This window comes from Calonectris borealis, chromosome 28 (assembly GCF_964195595.1).
Source record: "Calonectris borealis chromosome 28, bCalBor7.hap1.2, whole genome shotgun sequence".
Lineage (NCBI taxonomy): Eukaryota > Metazoa > Chordata > Aves > Procellariiformes > Procellariidae > Calonectris > Calonectris borealis.
Window position 1 is genome coordinate 1,528,647 of NC_134339.1, and position 13,516 is coordinate 1,542,162.

At 53.8% G+C, this 13,516-nt stretch overlaps 2 protein-coding genes across 2 annotated transcripts; both read left to right on the top strand.

Moving 5' to 3' along the window:
- The first annotated feature begins 452 nt into the window (after window positions 1-452).
- POLE4 (DNA polymerase epsilon 4, accessory subunit) lies at window positions 453-3,144 on the top strand. The gene is made up of 4 exons (XM_075175077.1): window positions 453-665; window positions 1,952-2,036; window positions 2,328-2,369; window positions 2,695-3,144. The coding sequence occupies exons 1-4, from the start codon at window positions 453-455 to the stop codon at window positions 2,706-2,708; spliced, it is 354 nt and encodes a 117-aa protein (XP_075031178.1). The 3' UTR covers window positions 2,709-3,144.
- A 485-nt stretch (window positions 3,145-3,629) lies between these two features.
- LOC142093684 (uncharacterized) lies at window positions 3,630-13,292 on the top strand. The gene is given in 10 exon segments (XM_075175078.1): window positions 3,630-3,721; window positions 4,305-4,372; window positions 4,959-5,054; window positions 7,120-7,270; window positions 8,351-8,413; window positions 8,415-8,599; window positions 11,450-11,631; window positions 12,225-12,283; window positions 12,376-12,412; window positions 12,627-13,292. Coding segments are annotated over 10 exon segments (1,584 nt in total). The 3' UTR covers window positions 13,278-13,292.
- Window positions 13,293-13,516: the final 224 nt, after the last annotated feature.

The following is a 13,516-nucleotide window of genomic DNA, read 5'->3' on the forward strand; positions in this document are numbered from 1 at the left end:
GCAGAGCCCTGCTTGGGGGGAGAGGGAGGCCAAAGAGCCGTGACTGGGGGACAAGGGGTGTCGGGGAGGCCCCAAAGGCCATCTTTGAGGAGGACAGGGATGAGGGATGCTCAAGGGCCGTGCTCGAGGGGGCCGGGGGCGACGGGGAGGCAGAAGGGCTGTGTTCAGGGGCGGTGCGAGCGACATGAAGCTGAAGGGCCATGCTTGGGGGTGGGGGGTGACGGAAAGCTCAAGGCCCCTCTTGGGGGGACAGAGGGGGCTGAGCCCCCCGGCTCTGCGGGCAGCCCCGCTCCCAGCACAGCCGCTCCGCGGGCCCCGGGCCCCGCCGGGCGGAGGCTCCGCCGCGGCCTCCCGCCCCGCGGGGCCGGGGCCTCCCGGCCCCCCCCCGGCCCCTCCCCGCGGCGGCCCCGCTCCGCCCGGCGGCCCCGCGCAGGCGCGGCCCTGGGCGCGGGATGGCGGCGGCGGGGGCCGTGCCGGTGCCGGTGCCGGTGGCGGGCGCGGAGGCGGCGGGGCCGGGGGAGGAGGCGGCGGGCGCGGGGCCGCCGGGGCCGGGGCCGGCCCGCCTGGCCCGGCTGCCGCTGGCGCGGGTGAAGGCGCTGGTGAAGGCGGACCCGGACGTCAGCCTGGCCAGCCAGGAGGCCGTCTTCGTCCTGGCGCGGGCCACGGTGAGGGGCGGCGGCGGCGCCCGGTTGGCGCGGGAGGCCCGGCGGCCTGTGAGGCGGCCCCGAGGCGGCTGCCACGGCTGGGAGGCCGCGCCCCCCCGGAGCTGCTGCCGGGCCGGCGCCGGGGCCGGGTCCCCGGGTGAGGGAGCCGGCTGGGCCGCGCCAGGCCGGTGCTGGAGGCCCTGGGAGGCGCAGCCCCCGGCGCTGCGCTGTGTGGGACGTGGAGCCGCTCGCTGGGCTTTTTCTAAGCGTTTTTTTTTCTTTTTTGGAGGGTTTGGGGGGTCCGGTCGGCAGGCAGAGACGCTGCGGGCAGCGAGGGTAGCTGGGCGCCCGTCCTGAGCTCTCCCGGCGGGAGGCGCGACGGTAGCCCCCGCCCGCGCCCTGCCGCCCGCCGATCCGCCTGGAAGCATCCTGGCGGCGGGGCGGTGCCGGGTTTGCTACCGCTCGGCCCCGCGTTGAGGGCCGGCACCAGCAGGAAGCTGGGGAAGCCGCGGGAAAGGCCGGCTGCGCTGCCCGCAGCGGCAGGGCGTCTCCCTTCGACAGGGATCCCGCCAAAGCCTGCCCGGTGGTGGGAGGAAACGCCCTGAGGTTGCCGCTGTCTCCACGATGCGAACGTGGCTGTGGAAACCTGCTCTCGGGGAAGCGCCGGGCCGTTGCGTCTGCCAGACGGCTCTGTGCCTGCTCGGGTGGATTTCCAGCTCACCCTGATGCACGTTCGGGGTTTGCAATGCGCAGGACGTGTAACAGAGGGGTTTTTCGTCCTTTGGAAAGTGTTTCCCATTGCACAGGCGAGGAGCGTTTGGTGGGGTGGCTTTGGCATCATGTGGAAGCATCGGTGTGCAGATTCTGGTCTCTCCCTTTCGGCATCTCCCTGCGGTAACTCCTAGGCCTGCTGCTGGGCGTCTGCTTCCCGCAGCTGAGGTATCCGCTGGGTAGCACGCGAGGACAGTCCTGCTCAACCCACTTCATCCGCTGAGCGCAGGACGCCGTTCCTCCTTCGGAAGGTGCCCTGGGGGCAGCTGGTGTGCAGCAGGTCCCCCAGACGTGTTCAGAGGAACCCTCTCTGTCCAATACACGCTTGGCCTTCTCTCCTCCCTTGTTACTTCTCATGTGCGTCACTGTCCAACAATTCCATTTATTATTTTCAGAGCTATTTATTGGAAAGGAAGAATGTTAAGATGGAGATTCTGGTTTCTTCCTGAAGTTTTGTAGGATCTTTCCTTTCCTCAGGATATTCTCTCTTCTCTCTCTCATCCCCTGTGTGAAACTGTCTTGTTTTTGTGTTGCAGGAGCTGTTTGTTGAAACCATAGCCAAAGATGCTTACGTGTACGCTCAGCAAGGAAAAAGGAAAACTCTGCAGAGAAAAGACCTGGGTATGACAGCATATTCTGTGCTATCTTTAGCGAAGGGTTGCTAGGATGGAGGATTTCTCCACCTGTCCTGGTGTGATGAAGCAATCATAGGTGCTTCTCTTTCTTTCTTTGAAGATGGGAGAGAAAAACTTCTACCAAATATTACACTAATAATTTCACACACCAGCTCCAAAACAAACCTCTTTGAAACTGGTCACTGTACTGTGATGTAATTTCAAATGCTGCTATTTGAAGCAGATACAAATATGGAGTCGGTTTATCTATGTTAATTGTTTTCAATTTGCTTTGCAGATAATGCCATTGAAGCTATTGATGAATTCGCTTTTTTGGAAGGTGAGTTTCTACTTGGTTTCACTTGGTTTCAGTATTTTGTGAAATCTCCTTCTTGAGAGAGAAATAACTTTGCAGAGCCCTCGGTTTCCACATCTTTAATAATTTATAGTGTAACTTGTTGCGCCCCTCTCTGAGAGGTGAAACACAAATCAAGTGGACCCTGAGACACGTACAGTACCTTTTAGCTAGATTTGGTTTTACTCATGTTTGCTTAAACTTTAAGAAGTTACTGCAGATTCCTTTGGCAGCTTGTAAACAAGTTTCATTTGCTCACGTAACTGCATTTCTGATTCCTGAGACTATAATTTTCTTTTTTCATTTTTAGGTACTTTGGACTGAGCTGGACAGAGATGGAGCTCTCTGGAGAAGGAGACTGCAGAGATGGACGTGGGGTGGAAAACAGGACATTGAGAGATCGAAAATAGTTCCTAGAATTGCCACTGAAATGGCAACCATAATATTTTGTATAAAGTTTCAGTTGTTGTAAGTTCTTTATTTAAAATGCATATTTTTTCATGAATATTTTGTATGTCACTTGACTGTGCCCTGCCGCCATGGTGCAGACCGCTCTCCAGCTTTGGCCAGCTCACACGGCCGTTGCTCAGAGTAGCGGTCCCTGCCTCTCCGGGTACTCTGCAGCGCCACAAAGCTGTGAATGGGGAGTGGCTCGGCCCAGATGCCCAGGCATGGTGAATTTTTTTTACAGAAATGTATTTTTCTTTGTATATGTTTGTTTCTTTGCCGAACACAATTAAATTTTTTTTTTTTTCTTGAACATCTGTCCTGATTTCTCCTCTGTGCTGCTGGGGTGAAGCGGATGGTGTTCCTGTAGCACTGTGGTAAATGGCGTAGTTTGGAAAGGATGCCTTTTAATAGCATTTTGCTTTTGCTAATTGTTTCTTCAAGGCATCTACCCCAGTGAAGTCCAGCTGTCCTTCAGGAACTATGTATGAGCTCCAGGGAGACTTGGCTTCTTCCTAGGGGTGTACAGCTTCCACAAATTTCTGTGATTGCTGCACCTGTTAAGTAATTGTAGCCAAAAAACCACCCCAAGCCCCCCGCCAGCCCTATTTTGAACGCCAGAGTGGTGTCAGATGCATTACGCTGCCATCGCTGTTCTCTTGTGCGCTCTCATTCCTGAATCTGGCAAAAAAAAATTTCCCTGGGGCTGGATCTGTTCCCTGCCATGTGCACTTGGCCAAGTCGGTGCAGAGATCCTGACTTCTGTAACTAAGAGCCACAGCAGCAAGTGTTCAGGACATGCTGCTGCCCTCGGCCGGCGTGTCGAGTCCCTTACGTGACACAAGCACCATCTGTGCCTCTACTAGTAGTGTCCAGGACTCGGGAGACTGGTACTTTCCTGCATGCATTTAACAAGCTGGAAGGAAAGATGCCTCCTCTTGGCTTCAGGGCTCAGTCGCACCGAAAAGAGGCGAAAACAGAGCTGCAGGCCTCTCCCTGCGGTCGTGGGGAGCACGCGGTCATTGCTGATGTGGCTGAGTCCTACCCTGTTGCCATCTTTATGAAAGAGCCAGCTTTGTCTCAGGTTTAGTGTTGTGGAGGGACAAAAGAGGGTTGTCCCTAGATGGAAAGGCCATTGAATGCGATGAGTTCCTTTCAAATGGGGGGACTTGAAAGTGACTCCGAGTCACCACAAACTTAATTAGTTTGAAAGTGGTGGCAAGAACAAAGACCCCCAGGGGAGCTTCCCCAGGCTGAGAGCAAAACCAGTTGCTCTCAAGAAACACTTCCAGGTTTGCTCAAAGCCTGATCCCTGTAGACGCCATCACTGCCCAGGCTGCTTAGGTGTTTGTGTAAAATCCGGGGCCGTTGGCCGGCGATACGAACCCGTTTGTCTCTGAGCTGTTCACCTTCTTGCTGAGGGAGGGCCCGGTATAAGTACCAGATACTGGAGACCTTCTTGTGTTTCCCAAGGTGCAGTACGCAGGACCCGCTAGCTGTAGTCTTCTTCGCAGGGCTCTTGCATGCTCCCATCTTTGCCAGTAAGTTCCTTTTTCCTTCTCGCTGCTTTGGCCTCTTGCACAGGAGAGGAAAGAGCTTGCGCAGGTATGTGGTGCAAGGCTGCGCGTGGGCTTCGTCTGTATCTAATGCTGCTGTACGGGCATGTTTTTCTCTGGTGCTTCACTGTAAGCAGCGTGTCTGCGCTCAGGAAATAATTTGGGGTTTGTCTCAAAGGAACCTGCTGTGCAGAAATCTTTGGGGAGTTTAGTGCCTGTGAACTGCTTTGTGCTGTGTGAGATTACTCCTCTTACCCGAGCTCGCACTGCAGTAACGTGGAAGTAGAAGAGAGCAGGGGACTGATGTCCTAAGATAAAACACTGCTAAACACAGCATTTTCCTGGAGTAATTAAACAGGGTGTTTAGCCCAGCTAGCCAGGTCTGAGAGGTCAAATGGGTCATGTCCATTTATAACTGCTCTAAATCGCTTCCTTACGCTGAAGCCGTTTCGTTCAGGATGGCAGGTGGCTGGAGACTTGTGCTCGGTGCCCAGTGCCTCCTCCCAGCTCAAGCAGGAAAGGCAGTGAATTAAACTGGGGTAATGCTGGGCTTGGTGGTTTGTGCCTGCAGGTGCCGGAGCCATCGGCAGAGAGGACGAGCAAGGGAACCTGTTTGCAGAGAGGGGCTGCTGCAGGAGGCAGAGCCATTTCCTCCACATCGGTCATGGTGAGTTCCACCTTCGCCCACAAGAAACCTGGATCCTTTAAGATTCCCCACTCGCATCCTGCCCATCGTCCCTCGGATGCTTCTTTATGTTGAAATTATCCTAGTGGCTTTTTCCGCAGGGGATTAAGGACAGAAATACGCTGGGGACTCGTCACCCAAATAATCCAATGCTTAAAGCGTGTTTTGTAGAATAGGAACTGATGAGTGGCCTGGCCCCTCGGTCTGTTCATCTGCACGAAGGAGGTTTCGTTTTCAGTACCAGCGTGCTGCAATGTGGTTGAAGTCTGCGTTTGAATTCTGCGTTCACCTCTGTTTGGTATTGCCTAAGTTCAGGACTACTGCAGGCTTTTGGTTCCCAGGATTAAGGTTGGAAGGGCTGTCAGCAAGACAACAGGGTGTCCCGCTTTACTGTGCAGAGAGAGTAGGAAATAGCTCCATTTGTTCACCAGAACAAAGTCTGTGGCCTTCAGCAGCAGCCTTTGGTCTCAGTCCCCCTTGCAGCGGCCGTAAGGCTACAGCTTCAGCTGATCCTAGCACAGATACGTGAAAATGGCTTTAAACTGTATAGCCTGAAGTCTGGGGTTTCTTAGGGTTTTTTCAGTGCATGAGAGCAGTACTTGTACAAATTTAGCCTTTAGTGTTTGCAAAATATCAGGTTCTTATGTGAACAGTAGGAATTATAAAATGATCCTATCCAAATTAAGAACTGTCACAAGCAGTGACAGCTTGTCATCTCCAGAGGAAACAACTTCAGAAGAGTAAATAATGATGAAAATAGTAAAAATAGTGATAGATAGAGATAAAAATAATAAACACGGCCTGTATTGCTGCGGGGATGGGAGAGCAGGGGTTAACAGTGTCTTCAGCTGGCAAAGTGTCCTTTGCAAAGTGGCCAGCTGTCTGCACCCTTGCTGTGGGTGAGGAGCATCCACAGGGATCACCACCCGGGAATGGCTGATACGCTGCAAGCTGCTACCGGGCTTACTGCTTGCTCGCTTCCCTGGGCAAAGAACTCCTCAAGCAGCTAGCAGCAGCTATAACCCAAGTGTGAGTTTAAAATGTCCCTACGTGTTTCCTGGTGTTGTGTAGCATGGTGACGGTGGCTGTCTCTCGCACTGACACTGAAGATCAGTTTTTAAATCAATGCAAAATTAAAGTTTTGCGGCATGCACTGGGTCTGCAACTCCAGCAGGTTAAAGCAAATGAATTATAGCGGTGTTGAACTACTCAGTGGGCACTTTTAAGGCCAGTTTTCAAAATGAGGATTTACATCAATCAACCCTTTGATTATGGACAGCACTATTGGGGAAAAATAGCTCATTTTAGAAGGATTTGCAGAAGAAACAGCCATTAGCCACTGATATTTTGCAAACTCAAAATACAGCAGAGTAAAACCTGGATGCCCTGGTCCCATGTCTCCCCTGTTCCCACACCCACTCCCACCTTCCCGTCCTCTCCCTGTAGGGCTAATGTGGCAATGCCACAGGTTTGGGGAGCTGTGAAATTGGGATTTCGCAGTGGGGGGCAGATTTGTTTTCGGCTCAGGCAGCTCCATGAACAGGTTCATCGGGCTCTAGGCAAGGAGAGCTGGGTTTTTCTTTCTGCCCTAAATCCGCTGGGTGCTCAGGCTTGTTCAGTTCGTTCAAGGTCTGCAGTTCAGCGACAGCCGAGCATTCATATTTTCCCTTTGCTGACCAATGTATTCTTCTATTCTCACCCCATCCTTCATGAGCTCACTAAAGAAAACAAAACCTACTGTTTCCTAGTGAATTTTTAATTGCATGCTTTTTATTCTGTAGTGCACTTACCAGTCTGCTATGAAATGTTTTACTTCTGGTCTGCAAACACAGTAGCCGTGTCTGCAGCGCTAGTGAAGGGCTTTCTCTCTGGGATTTCTGCAGGTGCTCAGGCTGAGGGAATGTCTCTCGCAGGCAGACTTCCCAGGGGTGGGCCATGTCTTTTTGTTCGGTGTTTGTGTCGTACTCGGCCTTGGTTTGAGCTTGGGCCTCCCCAGCATCATGCAAATAGTGAGGAATAATCCTTTTGTCAATGTTGGGTTTCACAGATGTCTCTGGCAATCCTGTCAGCATGGATGTTGGAAAGTGCTGGTCCAGCTGCCTGTCCCAGTGGATCAGCTCCCCCCGCCCCCGCCTCCTGGGGCTCTCCAGACACTCCTCCGTGCTCGATTTCCTTAGAAGCAAGAAGGTGAGAAAAGTGTGTTTGTGTCCTCCCCATGGCAGGAGCGGTTGGATCTGGGTGAAGGTCATACACTGGTGCCTGGGGCTGTGATTTTACACATGTTTTAAAATACCTGTTTCTGGCTTCTGCGTTGCAGAAAACCCGTCACTGAGCCTCTTGTCCTCCCTTAGCCAGCAAGCAGCGGATTATGCAGGCTAGACAGTGGAACCTGCCCAGCAATGCTGGATACCTCACGGCAGAGGAGGACCAGAGATCAGCTGAAGGGCTATCGCAGCACCTACGCAGCTGCTCCAGGCAGCATCCAAGCGTATTTCTGTCCTGCTCCAGCCCAGCAGCCAGACCAACTCTTTCAGCCACATCTGCTGGTGGACACATCTGTCCTATATGTAGAGGGGTTGGAGGCCTTTTTCTGGTTGAGCAAAACTGGCAGGACCCATGATTTCATGACGAGTATCTGGCCTTTGAGGTCCTTATGTCACTCCCTTATCACATGTCATGCATCTCTCCTAGGAGGGACTAGAAGGAGCCTGTGCGTTTGGGGACACAGCTATGCACATGCTGCGATGCTCTCCTTATCCCAGAAGAGCTGGCATTGCCTGAAGTCCCATCTCCAGCAGGATAACTAACCCTGGAGAGGGAATGGAAACAAGCTCTGCAGGCTGCTGCACGACTCTGCACCTGGGGGGCTGTAACTGAAAAATCTTGTTGCCACTTGTCCCACTACTGTCACCACCACTGTGGCACTGCTGGTGCAACATCTTCCAGGCAGGCAGGTCCACATTCATTCCCCAGAGCTATCATCACCCTGACCCTCCAGATCAGCAGCCTGGGGTGAAATGAGGACCGCTTTAGCCAGTACAGTTCAGCTGGTTGTAGCAGGGTTTTGGGGAAGAAACTGTTTCTTCATCAATGTGTCACTGGGAAGGGCAGCATCACAGCAACGCAGTGCTGCCATGCAGGGAGAAAGGAGTAAAAGCTGAGTCCGTTCTAGGTCAGAAGAGGTTTTTATCAGGGAGCTGATGCTGGAGGTTGTTCTCCGTGACATGTTTTTACCAGGGTACGTGCCACTCGCCCTGTTCTGCGCTGCTGCAGGTCAGGCGCCCTGACTCACCGCTGCAGCCGGGAGCCCCGCGTTCCTGCCCTGCGGGTTCCTGCTGCGAGCGTGCACGTGGAGCAGCTCCTGCTCTTCGAAGGCTTTCAGGAGGTGGAGGTGGTCAACGGCTGTCACTGCAGCACGTGGCCCAAGGAATGTCTCCGACTCCCAGCTCTGAAAACCTTCTTTCCAGACTCTCCCTGGGAGGTCACGGTCGACGTGGGGAAATGCTCTGACCCAACCTACAGTGCAGGTATGGGAATGGTGGAGAGCTCCCCTCCTTCCAGGAATATGGGGACGAGCCCTTCTGTGTGACCAGCACCAACGTCAGAGCTCAGAGCATGATCTAACAATGCTCCGGTCTGCTACGCCAACCCTCTTTGCCTTAGGAGGGAATGGGACCGCATTTTATACTATCGGGGTTTGGGTTTTATTTTCCCTTCTGTTGCTGGGCCCTTACAGCACAGGCCTGCAGGTGAAATGATAATTCTCCACCCCTGTGCATGGTGTGAAGATGGAAATACAACCACCGCGTGTTACGGGGAAGTGTCCTCTAACCAGAGATCATAGAATCAGAGTAACCCAGGCTGGGAGGGGCGTCAGGGGTTTTCGCTCCAAGCCCCCCACTCAAAGCAAGAAAAACAACCTGATGATAAAAGCTCTACTGAAATCAGACCACTTAGCAACCACTAAAAAATGGAGTTTCCTTTCTGACGGTCTGAAATGCCCTCTCCTCTCGGCACCAGTGAACTACACTGATCTTTCAAAAATCACTCAGAAATGGAAACTCCAAACTCAATTGTTCCAGACAGGTCAAAACCTTCCACTGGGCTAAAGCTGAATTGGTTCATCCTGAACTGGCGTGCTGTCTTGTGAGTTCACACGGAAAATAACCCGAGAGTCACATCAGTGAAGATGAACTGATTTGTTTTTATCAGAATGGAAAGTCATGTTGAAATGATTTTCCACGACTGCTTGATAAAATCTGTTCTCCTGGAATTTGTTGATGTCATTTATTGGCATTTCTGCATCTAAAACTGTCCCGTTGAAACCCTCCCAGCAGCTCCTGTCACACAGCTGTACAACAGCCACTAGAGAGGGACAGAGACCGATGCGAGTCCTCGTGTGAGCTTGGAAAGCAGCGAAGGGGCCTGAGCTAGAGGGTCTGGGGAAGCCAGATGGGTGGCGGAGAGAGCAGAACCCCCAGGGGCTCTGCCTGCGGATGTGCGTCCCATGCTCCGAGAGCTGGAGGAGGGTCCGCACACAGGCATCAGCAGCCCTGCGGCTTCCGTAATCCAGCTGCAAGACACAGCAAGTGGAAAAGAAAATTAGGCGGTGTGAAGTGCTTTTTTCCAGAGGTGGGAGAATCAGCATTTACTTCCCAGACGTGTGACTGGAAGGTGCTGGCCGATGCTGTTGTCCCCGGGTAGCTGATGGGCAGTGGCTCATTCAGTGGTAATGGCCCAGGGCTGGGAAATGTGGACTCGCCCCCAGCTTTGCCTCTGCCCTAGGGCAGGTCTCGGCACTTTCCTTATGGATTTTCCCCTGTGAAGTCAGGCTGACTTTCAGTGTCGTGTTAAAGAGTGGCAACGTCAGAGGAGCAGCGGGGGGGGCCTGGAGAAGGATCTTAAAATCTCACCCAGAAATACTGGCTTCCAGAAATCAGTTGTCATTTTGTGTCCCCCCTTAAGGCATCCCAGAAAGATTCACTTTCAGAAAATGAAACACAGCCCCATCCTGGAACAAGGAAATCTCCGCCAGCAGCTGATGGAGGGGGCAGGAAACTCTCACAAGCATTGTAAAGCCAGGAACCAAACACAAACCCTGAAGGACCCACACCCAAGGGCTGGGACGGGGCTGGACTAGGTCCTATTTAAAAAAAACCAAGGCTAACTTAGCCATCCTTCTTCCCCTCCTCTAACTCATGCAACGGCAATTTTAATCCTAATTTACTTGGTGAGGGAGAGAAAAGCTGGGACATTTAGCAGATGAACTGTTTCTTTCTGCACAGAACATACATTCAGACTGGGCCAGGCAGGACAGTCTGTGCCTGTTTCCTTCCAACTGGACATGGGTTATCGCTGGAGGAGCCCCTGCCTCTCCTCTCCAGCTGCGGAGCCCTGCCTGGGCCAGCCGGGACCTGCCACGGAGGCGGCGTGTCCTGGCGTGGAGGTGACACGGCAGCGAAGACGTGGGCTTTCGGCACCTCCACCCAAAGCCCCCCTTCGCCCTGCCCTCTGCATGGCTTCCTTAATGATCAGATCAGGTATCTCAAATCCGAACGTAACTATTTTTTGCCCTGGGAATTTTTCATTGAGTTAAAGCTTGAACAGGGAAAGAACAGGCAAAGCAGGACTCGGTCCTGCACCCCCAGAACCGGGGCCATCGCCTGCCTTCCCTTCCCTCCCCTCCTGTACCAGCCTTCCTCCATCCGTGACGCGGGCAGGGCAGATGTAATAACTCACGCTGACGGGGGGGGATGCTGCCTCCATCGCCCCGGCCGGCTCGTCTGCTTGGGAGTCCAGCCCAAAGCAAATCCTTTGGAGGTGCCCTGGGGAATATATCTCCAGGAGAGCCGGTGACACTGGCTCCAGCGTCAGAGAAGCCGGTGCAGGGCACAGCCCCCTGGCAAATCCAGAGAGAAATGCTGAATGAGTAAATGTTAAATAACGTTCACCAGCTTCCAGGTGTGAGAGCATGTCTCTGGAAAAAGCACTGCCATGAAAAGGGCCTTATGTTCAAAGACCTTTTTTCTCGAAGGTAGTGTGTAATAGCTCAGGCTGTCTCCCCAGAGATGGGGCTTTCACAGGGTCGGGTGCAGGATTCACAATTTGCACCCGGAATAACCTCTCTTTGCCCTGTGGTCTGAAACTGGGATGGAGGAACAAAACCTGTTGCTGGGGCCCTGAGCTGGTGAAGGAATGAGCCCCAAACTCTCAGCTGGGGACCCTGACACAGAAAACAGCACTTTATCCACACCGGGTGCTGGGTGCCGGAGCCTGACGCTGTGTCTGTGCCGCACGGCAGACCCCGGGTGAAGATGCTGCAGCCATTCTGGCCTCCGTGCAGCCCCAGATTAAATTTCCTTCTTCTTTCCTTGCAGATGGACTTTTCTGCATGCCCACAAAGTTCAACACTGCTCTAGTCAAAAACCCTCAAGGTGGGGAGGTGGTTCGGACACTGGAGAACTGCGAAATGAAGGAAAAATGCTATTGCCTTTCCCAGGTGGAATATTATTATGAAATTGTGCACAGCTCTGCGGGACACAGGGAGGAACGGCTCAAGGTTGGTTTCCCGTGGCTCGGCCTCCTCTGCGCTGGGCTCAGCTGTGCTGCTGGGCCCACACGTGGGGTATGAACAGCCGGGTGGATGCTCTGACATGGGCAGCTTTACCCTGGTAAAGCTGAGCACACCCTGGCAAAAAACTAGAGTCTTAAAAATCTCACATTTATATTATCTTATGCTATAAAATGTATTTTACTGCCTTTAATTTGTGTATACGTCAGTGCCATAAAGTAACAAATGGCCTTTCCTTTGGGGTGGGGATTTCTTTAAAAAATAATTAAGGGAGCAGTGAGGTATTTATTTTAAAAATTATTTAATCGTTGAGTATGTCTTAAGCTCAGTTCAAAGGAGACTCTACTCCTACTTCAGCATGCCTTTGTGCACAGGTACCTCTGACTCAAAAACCACCGGTGTGCCCCCAAAATTCTTCTCCTTACAAGCTTGCCTCGCTGCTGCCCTTTCTCAGGGGTGTGTGCTCAGCCTGAGGATGGGGGGCGGGCGGAGGGTGCAGTGCCCGGCGGCCGGTCCCCTGGAGTGTCCCCAGTGAGGTGCTGCGGGGGGGTTTCGTGCCTTTGTTTTGCAAATCTTTGCAGGAAATTGATGGGGGAAGGTGCTCGGGCAGCGGCTCCTCGGGGGATCGCGGCTTGCTTAGGTAAGCACAGCTGCCAGGATCCGGCCCTTCTCGGTCCCGGGCTCACCCGCACACATCCAGGGGCAGGTTTGAGCTGTTCCCGTTCCTCTGAGCAATGCATCTGCTGCTGCCGGGGCAGGGCCTGGGAGGGTAACACGGGAGCGGGTTTGGGGTAGCACCCACAGCTCCCCTCTGGGCTGTGTCTAACCATGCAGGCACAAAGCTGAAGCAGAGCAGCGTTTGTAGCGGTGCCGCAGCAGCACACTACTCCTTGCTTCAAGGGATAAAGGATAACGTGCCGACCGTGATGCCGAATTTGGCCCGTTGGGCCCCTGGTCATAGAGCGTGTGGTCCCCCATGATAGCAGACACAGATGGGTCCTGGCAGTGGCTTCCTCCAGCCTGGGATGGGCCATTCCTGCCCCCCGCCCCTGGCGATGCGGTGGGGCAGGAGGAGGGGGATGCCCTGGGGCAGGGTGGGGCCAGACAGTTGTTTCAGGCTGGGGGGGCGGGGGGGGGGGCAGCACTTTGTGTTGCTCGCAGACACAAAAACGTGGCGAATGCAAAGGGAAGCAAATCAAACCACAAAGAAAGAACGAACTCCTGCTTTGCGCGGGCAGGGAGGGAGGAGGCAGTTCGCCGAGTTACACCAGGAGTACGGAATAGATGCCGTCGGAAGAAAGCTGCCCCCCTTCTCCCCCGCCCTGGTCCGGGGCATCTGCCCCTTCTTCCAGGTGATGAAACGCAGGGCCCTGGGGCGTGGGGGGCCAGGGGATGTTCTGGCTTTGTCTCTAACTGCAGGGAGAGAAATGTCTGGTTCGGGCAGGAGCTGCGCCCCTCACCAGTACGACGGCCGCACGTTCAGGAGCCAACGAGACTGCGTTCGCGCTGTCGTTGCCATCCGGCAGTGCGAGTGCAGGGGTAGCGGGGATGGGGAGCTGCAGGTGGGGCTCTTGCAGACCCCCGCCAGACTGTCTGTAGCATATGTAAATGAGAGAAGGTTATTTTTTGAATAAAAGCTATCTTAAACAGCTTGTATAAATGAATCCTCTACGAAATGTTTTGCAGCTTGTAAAATAAACATCATGGGCAATTCACAGCTCCTTGGGGCTCTGCTGTGCAGCTCCACGGCCCCTCAAGCATCCCAGGAGGATGCGGTGTGCGGAGGGATGTGGCTGTCTGGCAGGGGTTGGGGGTTGCACAGGTCCAGCTGCTCCCATTTACAAAATGTGGAGCAGGAGTCGGAGAGGAGAGG